Genomic DNA, 17799 nt, shown 5'->3' on the forward strand with positions numbered 1-17799 from the left:
TAACGAGAATAAACAGGAAGTGAAAAGCTGCACGTTTGTTTACAGGAGTTTACCGACAACAAGTGTGATCCTGTGGTATTCCCTGAATTAAAATCAGTACCATATATCCGGCAGCTTTAAATAATGGTTTGAATATCTGAGCTGCCAGCATTTAAATGAACAGTGAAAGAGGAAGAAGCGGAGGAAGAGGAGGCAGAGGAAGGAGAGGAAACCGTGGGGGAGAGGTGAGAGATTGTAGCCCTTGAACTGGGATATTGCCCCATCCCTTTAATAGTTCAGAGATTCTTGATACACCTATATTGGCTATCATGGCAGGCAATATGAATGGTTATTTATGGTAAAGTCAGTGATAAAGTCCTATATTTAAAGTCCAGAGCTATACTTATATCTTAATAGTAGTGTGTGTGTCTGCTATGAACAGGGTTGGGTCAGATCATTTTGAAATGTAGTCAGTTACTGAATACAAACTAAATGGCTATGTTTGCAATTAGTAACCTAATCCATTGAATAACAAAAATATGTAATGTTATTGATTACTTCAAAATCAAGCATTGGAAATATTGCACCTTATACTGTACAAACAAATGGACCTAGCCACAAAATTGAGTTCCACACATATTCTTTTTCTCTTTAAACATCACATTTTCAATGCTGATAAAAATTCCTTGAGCATATCAAATCAAATTATCTTTTCAAATGAGTACTGGCACAAATTACATTATTGTGTGTATTCTAAACATTTGGGATGCTGTTTCTTCTATATAAATTATTTTGCTAATTTGTTTAAATCAAAGGCCACCCTTTATGTCAGACATGCTTTTCATGAGTTAATAGCATTGGTTATCATAAAATTGCAATGTCAAAAATGTTAGCAATTAATCCTAACCAATGTAACTATAATCTAACTGCACATTGTTTAACATTTAATCTAGATTGATTAGTTACTTATTTTTGGAAATCTGATTATGTAATCCCAATTACATGTAGTCCGTTACTACCCAACCCTGACTATTACTGATGCCTTCTCCCCTACCAGGACAGAGATGTCCGCCTGTCTAAATCCATGTCTTATGCTCTTCGCCATGGAGCCAACCAGATGGGTCTTAAAATGAGTTCAGGTGAGCTGTGTCCTTTCACTCATATGGTCACAGTTTCTGATACAACTAACTTTGATAGCAAGTATGCATTTAAGATTTATTTTTCCATAAAATATTTCAACAGATTATTTCCTATGATCATCTTTCTCTCTCGGCCTGGTTCAAACAGACATAACAGAAGGGAAAGCTGAACATAGGATACCTTAAAATGTGACCGTATTTATTATATTTTAGGAATAAATCATGTTTGCCCACTCGACAGGTGCGTCACACATGCTTTACATTGAGGATCCATTTGGATTAAGATCCATAGTAAAAGTACCTAATTATAATTAAGTACAAAAAAGAAAATCCATTGTGGAAATGTGACCATAGTCAACTCTGATCCTCATAGATGGGTTCATGTTTGTGGAGGAACTCCTGGCTCACCCGCAGTTCAGCTCATACTCATTGGAAGACGTCGAAAGAGTCGTGGCCACAAATGACAAACAGCGCTTTAAACTTCGCCCCCAGCTGGAGGACGGCCGTCTGCAGATTCGAGCCAGTCAGGGCCATTCAGTACAAGTATGGGCAAACCAGCAAACCAGCATGCCAGGATGTCTTATCCCCCTAGGTGGATGCTGTATTCAGTATATACATTTAATTTACACCATAATTGCTTTTAGATAGATTTAGTGGACCAGCTAACTTCAATTTCAATAACTTCAATTTACTTTCTTTAGATGGAAAATGAACTCTGGGAGATCCCTTAACAGCTCAAAACACAATCCCATGGTGTTCCACAGAGTGCATACAAATGTAATAAACCAATTTACACCAGGTTATTTGATTATGTTATTCCTCATTTGTTGCAAAGATTGACATGTCAGCAGAACTTAAGATGTAATTTTGATCCTGCTCCCTAAAATATTTTAACAACAACAATATCATCCCATTAAGAATTTTCTTAAGAGGCAGGTTAGTTCACTTCTGTGTATTAGAACTTAATCTGATTTAAAGCCGATTGCTGTGGTCAGGTAATGGATTTGGAGATGAAACCGGTCCTGGGTGGTTCTCCAGACTGCCCTGTCGAGGCCGTTCATGGCTCCTACCTCCGCAACTGGAGCTCCATCCAGCAGCAGGGCCTGAGCCGCATGAGGAGGACACACATCCACCTGGCACCAGGCCTGCCAGGGGAGGAAGGCGTCATCAGCGGTAAACAGTTTTTTGTGTGTGTGTGTGTGTGTGTGTGTGTGTGTGTGTGTGTGTGACACACTATATTCTATTATATTAATACAGACAAAAACTGATCATATTTTAGCCTGGTGTATACTGTTTATATAGACGTGTTGACTTTATTTTATGTACCTCCTATTATTTATTTATGTTACTTTTTAAAGTTTACTTATTTGAATTTATTTCTGTCCTAGTGTTGCTGCAACAACCGAATTTCCCGCTGGAGATCAATAAAGGTGTATCTTAATCTTAATCCTAATTTTCCCACCAGGCATGAGGAAAGACTGTGATCTAGCCGTGTATATTGACGTCCCCAAAGCTCTCGCTGGTAAACTCAACCACTAATGACTGCTAATATGCCAATATGCTTGTTTCAGTCTTTATGTTTGTGCAATAATCTCTTTTACATGTGTTTTATGTATCTGTACACAGACGGTATAGAGTTCTTCTGGTCAGATAACGGTGTGTTGCTGACTCCAGGCGATGCAGAGGGAAAACTTCTCCCTAAATACTTCAGCCGAGCCTTAAGTCTGAGACCAACAAGTAAGAATCACATTGATGCATTCAATTTAGATTATTTTAAAACTTGGATTGAGGGCCATTTACTTCACTAAAGTCACTTTTGTCCTGTGTTTCAGGGAGCATCCTACCCCTGCAGTAGCTTCAGAGGATACTGCACTCATCATGGTTGGTTGATGCTTATGCTAGTTCCCTTGGTAACACCTGTGTCATTATTGAAAGGATTAGGACGGCTTTAAGGAAGCATACTTTATTCTTACATGCCAATTCAATCAATCTGGCAAATGTCACTTTATTTATAAGTATAGATGCTTTGTTTTCTCCATTGCATTGTAACTGCTAAATGAAGTATGGCACACATCGACTACCAAGATAATTTCTCCATGCAGTTGTAAAATATATAAGCTTGGTTACAAACAGACTGCAGGCAACAACCAGCTGGGCCTCTAAATGTCTTTTAGGGACATTTTTAAATTTGTGGTTTGTCACGTCGGAAAGCAGAGGATACAGACACTGTGGTTTTAGTTAACGGACTACTGTAACAGTCATGTGAGATATGGACACACACACACTGCATGTGAGGGGAGATAAATAGTTAAAAGCTTCCTGTGTAGGAAACAACAGAAATTACCTCCTCATGTCACAACCATGAGGAGTGAAGACAACAGGATGAAAAGTAAATTGCTGTATTTATTTTAATAAATGTTTATTTGGGGAAACAATTCATAATAGCATGTGTTTTTCTCAACAAGTTACTTCTTGGCAGTGATATTGTGGTTGCTGGCAATAAGTCTGCAGCTCGGCACAAAGCAATATTTTGTATCCAGAGCGACAGGAAGTCAGGATACTGTGATGCAAAACAGAAAAGTTGTTGCTGGCTGATGCAACGGTTGATTTTATATTTCCATGATGTTTGGTTGTAAAGCGTGCTTATCCTGGACCTGATGTCCTGGTGCCCAGCAGCAGTCCATCCTGAAGTAAAGGGGAAGTCAGCATGAGAAGCAAACGGATATTTGAACATGCTGTCCATCCACTGATGTGTGTGTGTGTGAGTGTGGAGCAAAGGCTATATATGGATGGATTGACAATGTGGGTTGTAACACATTTACACATGAACAGAATCGTATTTTGCCCATTTGTTGTATAGTTCTAATGTTTATTTTCTATTCAACATGATTTTCCACTGTTGAGACACACTAGATATCTGATTTGTTTTGTATGTTTTAGTCTTAGAGAGCTTCGTGGCCGCCGGTCAGCTTGTGGAAAAGCTCCTCATTGAGCGTGTCGCTCTTCGCACGACTGCGTGTTGACATGAAAATGTAGCCTCCAATAAACTCGTGAACGATTTTGCAGTCAGCAGTCACGCAGGCAAAAGCAATGTTGATGTTGCCTTCAAACTCTATGGCCACCTGGAGGAGTCAGAAACACACAAAATAAATAAAAATAAGAGCAGATATGAGATTCCTTTAAGATGAAAGCTGAATTTTGCCTGTTAAATAAAATGTTGCACTCGTGAAATTACAGACAATGCAAAAATACAATTACATTACGGGTTCATTTAAAAGTTCCAGAAGAACTGTAACTCTTTTTATTACGGGTAGTGTTAATGAGGCCACTCTCCTACATTGGCAGAATTTTGCCTTACTTAAATTGGACTGTTTTGATCTTGTGTTAAGTTATCACAAATAGCTTTTAGATAAGATTGTATAAGATATCCTATAAGCAGTTGAAACACTCATGGGAAAACCTTAGCTAAATTTAGGTAATTCAGTACCACATATTCCTGCAATCAAAAGTCTGAGATGTTGGGCTCAACAATTAATTGTAATTTTATCAAAATCGCAGAATGGACTGGTGCATTATCCAAAACGCAGGAGGCGCAATATTTGTTAATTGCAAAATATGTCAAAATGATCATTCCCTCCAATATTGTGAGTCAAAATAAATTGCAATTAGATATTTTGTCTAAATTGTTTAGCCCTGCTCCCTCAGACATAAGGTGGATGAAAGCATTACAGCACCTGTCGTATGTCCCAGTTGACATTCCACTGCTTCATGTTGTTGTAGCGCCAGGTCTTCACCACATCACCCACGGCCAGGTCGATACGGATCAGACGGTTGGGAGCAATGCCCAGTACCTCATCTTTTCGACTGCCCTTAAACCTGAAAGGCAAAAACTATCATCAGCTTGCTTTCTCTAAAAATCTTGCTGAGACAAAAGTCAAGCTTTAATCCTCAAAAACTTTGCGACAATTGTTGTGGATCTTTTCCTGCTTTACTCTGGTTGACAGGAATTTAAAATCTCAATTTATCCCTATGGAAGGTTTAATGATTTCAGATCTAAAGGCCCTGTCACACATATCCGTATGGCGGAAACGTATACGAAAATAGCTCACAATTTGTCAGTCCAAATACGTCCAACTTGTCATCGGATCGGATCGGAAAAGTGAACATATACAGATATGCATGTCTAACCTATTGATAGCGCATCACTTACTTATACAAAATGTATCTGACGAATACCCAACAAATGCATAACGTATACAAAATATCGGCAATACGCTGGTGTACGCTGGTGAAGGTAAGGCATAAGTAGTATTCGTTAAGAGCTCACTGTGTTACGCTGGGGTGCGTTGTTGCACGCTGATGTTTGGAGCATGTTCAAAATTACCGCATGTACCCGACGTGTGCTTCATAAGTTACATTACGTTAGACATACGTGAATACAGTATGTGAATACCTACGTGAATACAGTACGTGAATAGAGGTACGTTAGATATAGGCTACGTCGGCTGACGGTGAACCCTACAGCCAATTTATTGATAACGAGTGGATACCCTATTCCTACCCTATGTTAAGATGATGCCTGACGACAGAGTAACTTATTAAACGTGTTTCTACAGTACAGCTAGCGTTTTGGGAGCTTATTGGGGTATGAATATAGTATGTACGGTCCCTGTGAGTAGCTCATCCTCACTTCTTCACAGCACGTCTTGATGAATACATCAACCCATCATTAACCCAGCATCAGAGAGCATGGAGGATGCTGAGAGGCTGCGACAAGAGTACATTCTAGCCGTTCTCCAGCATCAGCATGACGTGAACCAAATGGCACTTTTCCAGCTCCGTTGGCCAGACGCTCTGATATGTTTTGTATAAGTAAGTGATACGCTATCAATAGGTTTGACACACGTATAGTAATTTGTTATATATTCGTTATGTATACGTCAGCTACAACACCGCTGTGGAAAGGTTGGACGTATTTGGACTCTGACAAATTTTTAGCTAATTTTCATATGCGCCGGCATATGTTTCTGCCATACAGAACTGTGTGACAGGGCCTTTAGTTGGCTTTATTTTCTTGGCCTTAAATGCAGTTTTTCTTAAAGTACCACTGCTTGTGAGTGCTGCTTTGTTCTTAATAGACTCATGACTTTAGCAGTAATCTCTCTATTCTGACAAAATTTAATAAATTCAGAAAAGTTTTTAATTGAACATCAAACTTTACCTGACAACGACGTATGATAGCCCAAAGTCGGGCAAGGCTTGCCAGATCTGCAGGAAGCGCATCACTGCATCTGTCAGTGAGAGTTGAGCCACGTTCTGGTATGCGTCCAGGATACGAGGGGCCAGCTGGAGGAGCAGGCAAGGGGTAAAAGGTTGGATGTAATTATATTTTTGCTGACTCATGCACAAAGTGGGCAAGAGGTTCAGCTTCGGAATTGTTCAGTTATCGCAATTGTTCAAAATCATGCCGCTGTGCAGAAATTAAAGGTACACATTCAAGGATTAAAGCAGTACGTCCGTTTACAAACTCTCGTACAACTCGATCAGTATAATCCAATCCAGTCATATGCTCACCAAACACATTTATTTTTGCTAAAACCTCACTTTTTAAAACACTCCTACATAAACAGTGGTGGCCGGACGAGCATGCAAGCATGAGAAAATGTCCATATGTTTGTGAAGTAGTGAGCATAGGACTGGATAAATGAGTGAGAGTTTGTAAACAGATATTTTGATATAGTTTAGCTGTTGTTAACTTCAATTCCTCCAGAATTTTCTAAAAAGAAATTATTCTTTGTTCACAGTGAAAGCATGCGAGAGTTAAGGTAACACAGGGCTAGTTATTGATATACACAAATGATCGTTTGGGAGGTACAGTATTCCTTTAAGTTATTTCAGTTGGTGATTTGGCCCGTCGCTAATTGTCAAACTGTAAATGAGATCAGAAGTTTCTCCTCTCTTGTACCTGTTTGGCTTTGTACTTCTTATGGTAGCGTGGCGACACCAGACTGTGAGTATTAATGATTTCATCGGTGGCAGCTGCGTTGCCGTGGGAACCGGACCTGGTCTTTTGCATAGCCAGGAAGGAGCGGATGCTCTCGATCTCACTTTGGAAACTGCTGTCGGCCAGACTTTTGCCTTTGGAGGCCAGTCGACACGCAGCCATCCACTGAGCATACTGCTGCTCCTGGAGGGCGAGAGACAACCACACAGAGCAGAGAGGGAGAGAGTAAGGTGGATAGTAAAAAAGGATTAATTGTAATCGGATTAGGTAATCAGATTATAAAAATAAGTAACTATAATCAACCCAGATTTCATTTGAAAAAATGTGCAATTAGATTATAGTTACATTGTCAAGGATTACCTGATTACATTTTTGATTATATATTTAAAGTATGACAATTACTATTTGTGTAAGGGTAATTTCATTAGAACAACTGTAAATGCTGAATACGCGAAATTATTTTAGTTTTCATTTAAAATGTAGAGAAAAATAATATTTGTAAATCTAAAGGTACAATATTTCTAATGTCTGATTTTTAAGTAATACAAAAGTATTCAGTTGATATTATATTTTTGTAATTTAATGGATTACTATACTGATTACAAAATTTGTCATCTAATTTAGATTTAGTAACTAACTAGATGTCAAAATAATTGGACTCAACCCTGTTCATGACGTTGGGGTCAGAGGTGAGATAATGAGACAAAGATGAAGGTGTTGAAAGAGGCTGTGAAATTGTCAGGATATCACACAGAGGTGTGTGTGTGTGTGTGTGTGTGTGTCTCTGTGTGTGTGTGTGTGTGTGTGTGTCTGTGTCCTCACGTTTTCACAGCGCAGATAAACCTCGTTCATACCCTCAGGCGCTGGTATCAGGAGTCTGATTAGGAACTTCTGTGCTGTCACGTTAACGTCCGGAACCACCTCACATCCTGTGTGCAGGATAAATATCAAACCAATGCCCAATACTGCAATTTGACATTTTCGGCTTTGACAGACTTCCATGACATATTGAGTATATGGTCCACCCCTGAGCCTGCTGAGTCATACTCACAGTTAATTTTATGTATTTACGTTGTCATCCGCTTTTTTTTTGTTATGCTTAATTTCTTCTTTGAGCCCAGAATTATTTTTAACATAAGCCCTTAAGTGGTTTATAGTACTGATCTAGGATTATCAGTGACCCCATTACCTTCTCACAGACAGAGGAGGGAAACAGACTTGAAAGCAGCACTCTCACTTTTTAATCATATATGTGTATAGCTGTGTGTGTGTTGATGTTTCCTTGTAAACATGACATTAAACTGCAGAATGTGGTCCAATTTCCAAGCAGTTATGTTACACAGAGGTTAATAAACAGGTTGCTTAAGTAGGACTGCTTCCTTATCAGACTCTAATTTGTACATACTTATTGATAACTGATGATAAGTTATTGGTAACATAGTAGAAAAATATCCTAATAATGTAAAATACAATAATATATTCAATACCTTTGAGGTTAATCTGTTGAATGGGCTCTCCGATGCTCTCCTCTTTGCTCTTGAAGTAAGAGATGGCGGTATCCTGGAACTTGAACCAGTACTGCTTATATGCCTTCAGAGTCAGCCTCTTTGGCCTGAAACACACAATCACATTGCTCATGTCATCTACTCGCATTGGTTAGAAAATGGAAAAATATATGTTTTTTGGTCTATTTTAACACACATCACATCTAAGAAAGAAGAGGCAAACATCTGTAAAATCCACTGAAGACCCGGCAATTCATTTGTGTCCTCTGTTGGGAGCATGGCACCGAGGCCTTTGATTCAAACACCGTGAATGCAGTTTATTTCAGTCCTAATGTAAAAAGTGCATCCTGGGCTTTCTGGTGATGTAACACACATGGGGGTGCAGACAACAGAGCACATCTTATGTCTTTTCAAAAATCTTGGGAATTGCAGCAAGAACATTTCATGGCGGGTAAGGGAGGCAATCAGACAACAACCAAGGCCTTCTGCGGGAATTTGAAGGCATTTCCTACACCTGGTGGTGCAAAAGGTCTTCCATGGAATATGCATTTGACAATTTATTTACATGTTGAATAAAAAACATCTACAAACACAAGAAAATGTATTATTGTATCATTATCAAATCATGCCTTGTATTTGACTTTTTGAGGAAAAGATTGACTCGATGTCCACTACAAGGCACATGTTATAAAATTAATTTTAAAATCTAAATGTTTTCTTCCGGGTCTCAGGAGGACATAGGCTATGCCGATGCCGATGGGTAGTTGTAAAATGACCTCACCTGAATAACTTCAGATAGTCGTTGAGTTCTGGTGCAGTCATGTTTTCCTGGATGAAAGACAAATATGTTTTTCAGTGGATAAAATAATACTCTTCTCTTGCCTTTACCAAATGCATTGTTTTGTTCCAAAAGACCTGTGGCATGTCGAAGACTAAAACAATTACAGTCCCTTAAAATCATTACATCAATAACTTACATTTTTGCACATCTGAAATAATGAGATAAAAAAAAAATGCAATTGCAGTTGAGGTTTTAAAAATAATTAATTTGTTTAGTTATTGTCTGCTCCTTCTGTCAGGATTAAGATGGGACAACTTCACCATAATCCCGACAGCAAATGACTCTCAGTGACAGACGAGTACATCCAATATGTCTGACCAGCATCTCGGACGCAGAGCTGCTCTCTCCCTCCATCTTGACCTCCAGGGACTGCAGGGCAGACTCCAGGTCGTCCATGGCTGCACTGGAGCTCAGCATCTGGGACTCCAACTGAGACACCTTACTGATGTGGTACTACAGGAGTTTGAATGTAAGAGAGGAGAGCAGAGGTGGAATGTAACTAAGTACATTTACTAGTACTGTACTCAAACACAATTTTGAGGTACTTTAATTGAGTATTTTCTCATGCCACTTTCTACTTCTACTCTACTACATTTGAGAGAGAAATATTGCACTTTTTACTCAACTAAATGTATCTGACAGTTTAACTGTAAGAGCAACTTCTTTGATTTTCATACATTTCAGGGTTCCAACTTCTCAAATTGTTGTTTTCCTTTTAAATGTTTTATTCCTTTTAAATGTGTCGGATTCGGACACCGTGCCGCTGCGGCAAAGACCTTCTTATATAGCTTGCCCGCGCTACAAGGTGGGCTACTGGGGCGCAACCTTTTTTAATGCAAGTAAGTTAAGCATGAACTGCAGAAATGCATTAATTTGACTCGTAAAAAGTGTATTATTATATCAAACAAAATTTAAAACCTTTAATAGTTATATTTCATTGGAAATATTTGTACGTAAATATGGGTGACATTTAAAGAGATACATGAGGGAATTGCCCTTTCTGTATTATTTTTTTTTTTTACATTTAGCTTTTTTTTTATGTTTCCATGCTTCCCCTGTTGAAACACATATTCCCTCTTCGACAGCAGTGTTTTCTACCTGTAGAGCTCCAAACAGCATCATCTCCTCCTCGGTGCAGTCGATGTCCTCCAGCAGGATGGCCCAGCGTGCCTGCTCATACAGCTGGTTCAGACGCACAACATCGTACTGCACGGCCAGAGAAAAATAAGAGTCCAATCAACAGAGGAATGCAATGGCAAACACACTTACTATAACTATAAAAACAACATGTACACACACACACACACACACACACACACACACACACACACACACACACACACACACACACACACACACACAAACCTTGGGTTCTATGTCATAGAAGGCAAAGTATTTGAAACGAAGCCAGATTCTGTCATTTTCTTGGATACCTTGCTGTATGAGACAGCGGGATGAGTCCAACCACCTGAGAGGGAAAGAGAATAAGTATATGACCATTGCAAACATACAATCACAAGCAGAAAAAACAATCATTGTATCTGAGCGCTACTTTCTTGACGTTTCAACATGAATAAATAAGTCACTAACTATGAGATTGCATAAACATTTTGTTTTAAGTACAACATCAAAAATAAACAATTAAAAAACAAAACAGCCAACAGTGATACATACATATTTATAATGTATATTTTATATCAAACATATACATATGTATATAAAGACATATTTTCCATTTGACAAATTTCTGTTCATGACTATCACTAAGTTAATCTGTATTTGTTTTATTTTATGTTTCTAATTGTCGTGTTTTTAATACATTGTGTTTTATGCTTGTACAAGCAGTTCAAGTTTCATTTTTATTAATTTTTTAAAGCCAAATGTCTTGATGAAGATGTGAGTGTTCTCACTGTAGCTGAAAGGACAGTGCTTCGAGCCTGAAACCCTTCAAACAGTACTAAATGTAATACAATGATAGGCCACAGTTAGTAATATCTTTATAGATGAACATGCATATAAGATTTAACAGGTTTAAACTCCAGACTTTTTAAGCTTTGGCAGCTGCTTATTCTAACTAGTTCCTGATAATTAGTTTAATTAGCTAAATGCCACTCCCCTACCATTATTTATTCAACTCATTTAACTGAATTAATTAATTCACCCCCTCGCATTTGGGGCTGATTACTTAACTTGTTTGCAATGTGTAACAGCAAACAATGAAATTGGACATTAAACAGACAACTACATTCAAAAAAATCTATTTAACCCATCTAGTGTTAAGCTGCCTTCACATGACCAGCAGTAAAACCGCTCTGCACTGGTTTTGCAATTGTTTTCCTAGGCAGAGGCTTGGCGTGGGGCACCGCTCAAAATTGGCATTGAGATAACAGCTATATGTGACCTAGCCAGAAGCAACACAGGCAAGCAGGGGAGGTAGTCATAGAAGAGGAATGAAGAGATGAGCGGTGATAGACCATTGAGTGAAATAGACTCTGTGGCGCAACGGTAGCGCGTCTGACTCCATATCAGAAGGTTGCGTGTTCAAATCACGCCAGGGTCAGGGTTTCTCTTTAATTGATGGTGTTCAGACAGGATTGTATCTTTCTCACATGGAAGAACTAGAAAATGGCCTCAGAATTAGAGGACAATTAAATGACTGTACTAGCAATACGGAAAACTGGAGACTATGCCCCAAAGTACATTTTTATTCTGAGGGGGACCACAAGAGAAACTAAACAAGATGATGTTATTATATATCCACAGACTGTTGTAGGATGCGTTTACCATACTGATTTGTGTGAAGGCGTACCTGCCGTTGATGTGGGCCTTGTCCACCACGCTGGCTGGGCGGTACTGCTTGGCTATGACCTCGGGGGCGGGGGGAGGCTGGGTGACTGACAGCATCTTGTAGATGGCCTCCATCTCAGGTGAGTCGGCAAAGTGAGCAGGCATGCCATTATACAGACAGGGCCGGGATGCTGCAAAGGAAGTATAGATACAGTCAAATGTTCTAGGGAGCTCACATTGTAGATAGAGGACTTTCTGCTTTTAAATGCACAGTACTCAAACTCCATATTGGGCTTCTACATTCAACATCCACAAATAGTTATTTGGAATACTGATTGTAGCTGCTAGAAAAGCAATTACATGAAAAATTACATTAAGCCGAAATTAAATCATTATAATGGAAAGAAACACCTCCATGAGGCTTCAGGAAATTACTTTTAAGGAAATATTGGAGATGTGGAACATATACATTTACCCAAAACGTCCTTCTTTCGTTTAAGTTTCATTATTAAATCTGAAATGAAAAACACTTGATAATTTATTTTAGTTTTTTATCATTAAATTGAAAAGCTGAAAAGGTGACTTCCGGTTATGGCGGCTCGCTAGGAAGACGCAACTATCAGTGCTCCGCCAATAAATCCTAATTTTACCCACGTTTTATGTCAACCCGTCGTTTCTATTCCACGGAAAAGACGGTGAAATGCCGGCTGCAGCAGGGAAATCAGCTAAAGGACGACCAAAACCACTTCAGTCTAAGCTAAAAAACTTTGGAGCATCCAAGCTACACGTGGAAGCTAAAGAAAGTTCTGCTAGTGCTAGCATTGCGGCAGCCATGACCTCTATTGAGACGGGCGAGGCCGGGCTGGGGGAAGCTGGCGCGGAGGAAATCCTGATTGCCATAGGCTCTCTAAAGTCGGACTTTTCCACAAGACTTGATGGCATTCTAACAGCAATAGAGTGGATGAGGAAGGAGATAGGGGAATGCTCAGAACGAATGGCAGAGGCTGAAGTAAGAATCTCATCTACCGAGGACGACATGAGCTCCCTGCAAGCTAAAGTGAACACGCTTGAAGCTAAAAACACGAAGCTAGAGGATAAAGTTGAAGACTTGGAGGCAAGATCCAGGTTATCCAATTTGAGAGTGGTGAACTTGCCAGAAGATGCTGAAAGAGGGGATGCTTGTGCTTTCCTCGAGAAATGGATCCCAGACGTGTTAGATTTGGCACCGCTAAGTTCAAAGTGTATACTGGAGAGAGCTCACAGAATCGGCCAGAGGAGGGATGCAAATGCCCCACCAAGAACTTTGATCATGAAATTTCTAAACTTCAGGGACAGGATGGTTGTAACGAAGGCAGCCAGGGCAAAAAAACAGATCCTATTTAAAGACTAGGAGGTGAGATTTTATCCAGACTTGGCTGCAGGAGTGCACAAGCGGCAGAAGATGTTCGATAATATCCGTCAGAACTAACTATGTGCAGGTATCATGACTTATTTTCGTATTTGCGGTCGGGCATCTTGGATATGTCGGACATATCGAACTACTTAAACTGAATGACTGACACTGACCAAATGTTCTGTGAATATGTGCCGGTGGTCACGAGTGTTTTCTAACCATATATAACATTGGGGTCTGATACCACACATGGGACGCTAATTACGTTAGCCCTGACCTAGCACTTATTTCTGGGTTGTTTTTATTTTATTTTTGATGTTTACACCATACTACTCAGTATCTCACCAACATTGCATGGCGTATTTAAGTTGCAAGCTTGAAAGCAATAGCTTTAAATGAGGTTGAGTTAATAAGTACTACTGAGGCCAGCCCTTAGGGGGATTGGTGATTTAAGTTAAATTTGTCTCTGATAACTAGCTATTCAGCTACATTTGTGATAAGCCCTGCAATGGTTGTTTAACAAAACGGGTAATTGCCGTTTTATGACAAGGGTATGTGGAGCCTTCAGTTTAAAATTGAAGAATGAACGCATATTTATTTTATTTTGGTACTTTTATAATCTGGAATGTTACGGCATAACATATGTTGGCTCCTCCTGAGCTCACTGGCCATTAGTTAAGTATGGTGGAACTACTTTTGGTGGGACTTCTTATGATTACATGGCGGATAGTAATGTAAAACAAAGGATAGGAATAGAAGTATAGTCGAGCTGAAGCATGTGTTGTATGAGTACAGTGACTGTCAGCTATAAGAGGAAGTATCAACATGAGGAGGGGGGGGCTGCCCATTAGGGTGGAGGCATTCGGGAAAGGGGTTAAAGGTTCACAGGGTTGGATGTGGTTTGGAACATCCGTGTTATGTTTCTTAATGTTTCTTAATGTTTTTTAAATGTATTTTTAATTTTTATGTACATGTGGGTAACCTAATCTGTGTCAAAGGTCATGTCGCAGGGTGTGGAAGTTAAATTTACTTCCTGGAATTGCAGAGGCTTGCAAAAACAAAACAAAAAAATCTAACAGGTTATAAATAGAGTTAAAAGTCTGCAATCTAAAATAGTTTTTTTTGCAAGAGACACATTTACTGCCAAAGGATAATATTAAAATTAGGAGGAGGTGGACGGGAAACGTCCATCCGTTCCTCCTCAGCCTCCGGGGGTGTCTCCTCGTCAGATGCTTCGGATGAAGAAGGGGGGCAAGCCAGTTGAGATGGGACCCCCAATGGTGGGGTGGTCTTAGCTGGCTGGTCAGGCTGCCGACGGTGAAAACTCCCTGATCAACCGGGCATCCAGGACGTATCACGCAGGAACCCAACACCTTTCCTCACGGCCATAACCTTCCCAGTCCACCAGGTATTGCAGACCCCTTCCCCGGCGGCGGGAACGAAAGAGGCGGCGAAAGGTGTATACAGGACCGCCATCGATGAAGCGAGGCGGAGGGGGAGGCGGAGCAGCCGGGACCAGTGGGCTCTCCCGCACAGGTTTAACCCTGGAAACGTGGAAGGTCGGATGTATCCGCATGGAACGGGGCAACTTTAGTTTGACTGCTGCGGAGTTGATAACTTCCTGGATCTCAAACGGAGCGATGAACCGAGGCGCCAATTTTTTGGATTCTACCCGTAACGGGATGTCCCGAGTTGACAGCCACACTTTCTGGCCTACTAGGTATTTGGGGGCGACGGTGCGGTGGCGGTTGGCAGCCCTGACGTACTGGTCCGTCGAGCAGAGGAGAGTAGCTCTAAGCCTGGGTCCAGGTTCGGTGGCAGCGGTTAATAAAAGCCTGGACGGAAGGACAGGAAACCTCTTTCTCCAATGCGGGGAACAGTGGCGGCTGGAACCCGTAGGAACACTGAAATGGGGTCAGTCCACTGGCTGAGCTGACCAGGGTATTGTGGGCATATTCCACCCACAGGAGCTGCTGAGACCAGGCCGAGGGATGTTTGGAAATCATGCACCGAAGTGCTGTCTCCATCTCCTGATTTTTCCGTTCTGTCTGCCCATTTGATTGCGGGTGGAATCCGGAAGATAGGCTGACGGTGGCCCCCAGGAGCGAACAAAACTCCCTCCAGAATATGGACGTGAACTGGGGTCCTCGGTCGGAGACCACATCCGTAGGGAGTCCATGGAGTCGAAAGACATGCAGCAGAACCAGTTACGCAATCTCCTTGGCCGACGGGAGCTTGTCAGAGCTGTATGAACAGACATTTTGACCCTGACGTGATTTGAACACGCACCCTTCTGATCTGGAGTCAGACGCGCTACCGTTGCGCCACAGAGTCATACTTTGGCTACAATTTATCGGCTAACAAACTAAATACTGGTATTAGTAAATGAATTATATTGATTGAAATAAGTAGAATTGCTCGTCCAGTCATTGCATTGTTATGTAACTCACTGGGCATATTCCAGTTCTTGAATTGAGAAAATCTCCAGCCTTTGTTGAAAGATACTATCCTCTTCCATTTGAACATGGTTCATTGTTCAGAGCTGTATGAACAGACATTTTGACCCTGACGTGATTTGAACACGCACCCTTCTGATCTGGAGTCAGACGCGCTACCGTTGCGCCACAGAGTCATACTTTGGCTACAATTTATCGGCTAACAAACTAAATACTGGTATTAGTAAATGAATTATATTGATTGAAATAAGTAGAATTGCTCGTCCAGTCATTTCATTGTTTTGTAACTCCCTGGGCATATTCCAGTTCTTGAATTGAGAAAATCTCCAGCCTTTGTTGAAAGATACTATCCCCTTCCATTTGAACATAGTTCATTTTTCAGTGATTTAGAAACTGACATATTGACCCTGACGTGATTTGAACATGCGCCCTTCTGATCTGGAATCAGACGCGCTAATTCGCTGGGCATCTTCCAGTTCTTGAATTGAGAAAATCTCCAGCCTTTGTTGAAAGATACTATCCTCTTCCATTTGAACATAGTTCATTGTTCAGAGCTGTATGAACAGACATTTTGACCCTGACGTGATTTGAACACGCACCCTTCTGATCTGGAGTCAGACGCGCTACCGTTGCGCCACAGAGTCATACTTTGGCTACAATTTATCGGCTAACAAACTAAATACTGGTATTAGTAAATGAATTATACTGATTGAAATAAGTAGAATTGCTCGTCCAGTCATTGCATTGTTATGTAACTCACTGGGCATATTCCAGTTCTTGAATTGAGAAAATCTCCAGCCTTTGTTGAAAGATACTATCCTCTTCCATTTGAACATAGTTCATTGTTCAGAGCTGTATGAACAGACATTTTGACCCTGACGTGATTTGAACACGCACCCTTCTGATCTGGAGTCAGACGCGCTACCGTTGCGCCACAGAGTCATACTTTGGCTACAATTTATCGGCTAACAAACTAAATACTGGTATTAGTAAATGAATTATATTGATTGAAATAAGTAGAATTGCTCGTCCAGTCATTGCATTGTTATGTAACTCCCTGGGCATATTCCAGTTCTTGAATTGAGAAAATCTCCAGCCTTTGTTGAAAGATACTATCCTCTTCCATTTGAACATAGTTCATTGTTCAGAGCTTGTATGAACAGACATTTTGACCCTGACGTGATTTGAACACGCACCCTTCTGATCTGGAGTCAGACGCGCTACCGTTGCGCCACAGAGTCATACTTTGGCTACAATTTATCGGCTAACAAACTAAATACTGGTATTAGTAAATGAATTATATTGATTGAAATAAGTAGAATTGCTCGTCCAGTCATTGCATTGTTATGTAACTCACTGGGCATATTCCAGTTCTTGAATTGAGAAAATCTCCAGCCTTTGTTGAAAGATACTATCCTCTTCCATTTGAACATGGTTCATTGTTCAGAGCTGTATGAACAGACATTTTGACCCTGACGTGATTTGAACACGCACCCTTCTGATCTGGAGTCAGACGCGCTACCGTTGCGCCACAGAGTCATACTTTGGCTACAATTTATCGGCTAACAAACTAAATACTGGTATTAGTAAATGAATTATATTGATTGAAATAAGTAGAATTGCTCGTCCAGTCATTGCATTGTTATGTAACTCACTGGGCATATTCCAGTTCTTGAATTGAGAAAATCTCCAGCC

At 40.4% G+C, this 17799-nt stretch overlaps 2 protein-coding genes and 7 non-coding genes across 9 annotated transcripts; 2 read left to right on the forward strand and 7 right to left on the reverse strand.

Moving 5' to 3' along the window:
* Positions 1 to 9: 9 nt before the first annotated feature.
* Positions 10 to 3555, forward strand: trpt1 (tRNA phosphotransferase 1). The gene is made up of 7 exons (XM_029441012.1): positions 10 to 224; positions 1037 to 1118; positions 1492 to 1661; positions 2114 to 2291; positions 2584 to 2640; positions 2745 to 2855; positions 2951 to 3555. The coding sequence occupies exons 1-7, from the start codon at positions 156 to 158 to the stop codon at positions 2971 to 2973; spliced, it is 690 nt and encodes a 229-aa protein (XP_029296872.1). The 5' UTR covers positions 10 to 155; the 3' UTR covers positions 2974 to 3555.
* On the reverse strand, positions 3521 to 12554 carry LOC115014287 (fermitin family homolog 3-like). Its single transcript, XM_029441011.1, has 11 exons — positions 12278 to 12554; positions 10834 to 10936; positions 10567 to 10674; positions 9787 to 9921; positions 9409 to 9455; positions 8610 to 8734; positions 7945 to 8051; positions 7084 to 7305; positions 6340 to 6464; positions 4853 to 4994; positions 3521 to 4240 (listed from the first exon to the last, which is right to left on the reverse strand). Exons 1-11 carry the CDS (start codon positions 12418 to 12420, stop codon positions 4061 to 4063), a joined length of 1437 nt encoding a protein of 478 aa, XP_029296871.1. The 5' UTR covers positions 12421 to 12554; the 3' UTR covers positions 3521 to 4060.
* Positions 11957 to 12028, forward strand: trnaw-cca (transfer RNA tryptophan (anticodon CCA)). The gene has a single exon. It is a non-coding gene; the product is annotated as a tRNA-Trp (tRNA).
* A 3356-nt stretch (positions 12555 to 15910) lies between the features above and the next one.
* On the reverse strand, positions 15911 to 15982 carry trnaw-cca (transfer RNA tryptophan (anticodon CCA)). Its single transcript has one exon. It is a non-coding gene; the product is annotated as a tRNA-Trp (tRNA).
* A 226-nt stretch (positions 15983 to 16208) lies between these two features.
* trnaw-cca (transfer RNA tryptophan (anticodon CCA)) lies at positions 16209 to 16280 on the reverse strand. Its single transcript has one exon. It is a non-coding gene; the product is annotated as a tRNA-Trp (tRNA).
* A 396-nt stretch (positions 16281 to 16676) lies between these two features.
* trnaw-cca (transfer RNA tryptophan (anticodon CCA)) lies at positions 16677 to 16748 on the reverse strand. Its single transcript has one exon. It is a non-coding gene; the product is annotated as a tRNA-Trp (tRNA).
* A 226-nt stretch (positions 16749 to 16974) lies between these two features.
* Positions 16975 to 17046, reverse strand: trnaw-cca (transfer RNA tryptophan (anticodon CCA)). Its single transcript has one exon. It is a non-coding gene; the product is annotated as a tRNA-Trp (tRNA).
* Positions 17047 to 17273: 227 nt separating this feature from the next.
* On the reverse strand, positions 17274 to 17345 carry trnaw-cca (transfer RNA tryptophan (anticodon CCA)). The gene has a single exon. It is a non-coding gene; the product is annotated as a tRNA-Trp (tRNA).
* Positions 17346 to 17571: 226 nt separating this feature from the next.
* Positions 17572 to 17643, reverse strand: trnaw-cca (transfer RNA tryptophan (anticodon CCA)). The gene has a single exon. It is a non-coding gene; the product is annotated as a tRNA-Trp (tRNA).
* Positions 17644 to 17799: the final 156 nt, after the last annotated feature.

This window comes from Cottoperca gobio, chromosome 10, assembly GCF_900634415.1.
Source record: "Cottoperca gobio chromosome 10, fCotGob3.1, whole genome shotgun sequence".
NCBI classification, from domain to species: domain Eukaryota; kingdom Metazoa; phylum Chordata; class Actinopteri; order Perciformes; family Bovichtidae; genus Cottoperca; species Cottoperca gobio.

Coding starts and splice junctions, on each gene's coding strand:
- trpt1 (XM_029441012.1), top strand. CDS start 156: ATGAACAGTGAAAGAGGAAGAAGCGGAGGAAGAGGAGGCAGAGGAAGG. Junction 225..1,036: donor GAGGAAACCGTGGGGGAGAG/GTGAGAGATTGT, acceptor CTCCCCTACCAG/GACAGAGATGTCCGCCTGTC. Junction 2,641..2,744: donor CGTCCCCAAAGCTCTCGCTG/GTAAACTCAACC, acceptor ATCTGTACACAG/ACGGTATAGAGTTCTTCTGG.
- LOC115014287 (XM_029441011.1), bottom strand. CDS start 12,420: ATGCCTGCTCACTTTGCCGACTCACCTGAGATGGAGGCCATCTACAAG. Junction 9,922..10,566: donor TGCTGTTTGGAGCTCTACAG/GTAGAAAACACT, acceptor AAACTCCTGTAG/TACCACATCAGTAAGGTGTC. Junction 7,306..7,944: donor TTTATCTGCGCTGTGAAAAC/GTGAGGACACAG, acceptor CTCGCCCTCCAG/GAGCAGCAGTATGCTCAGTG.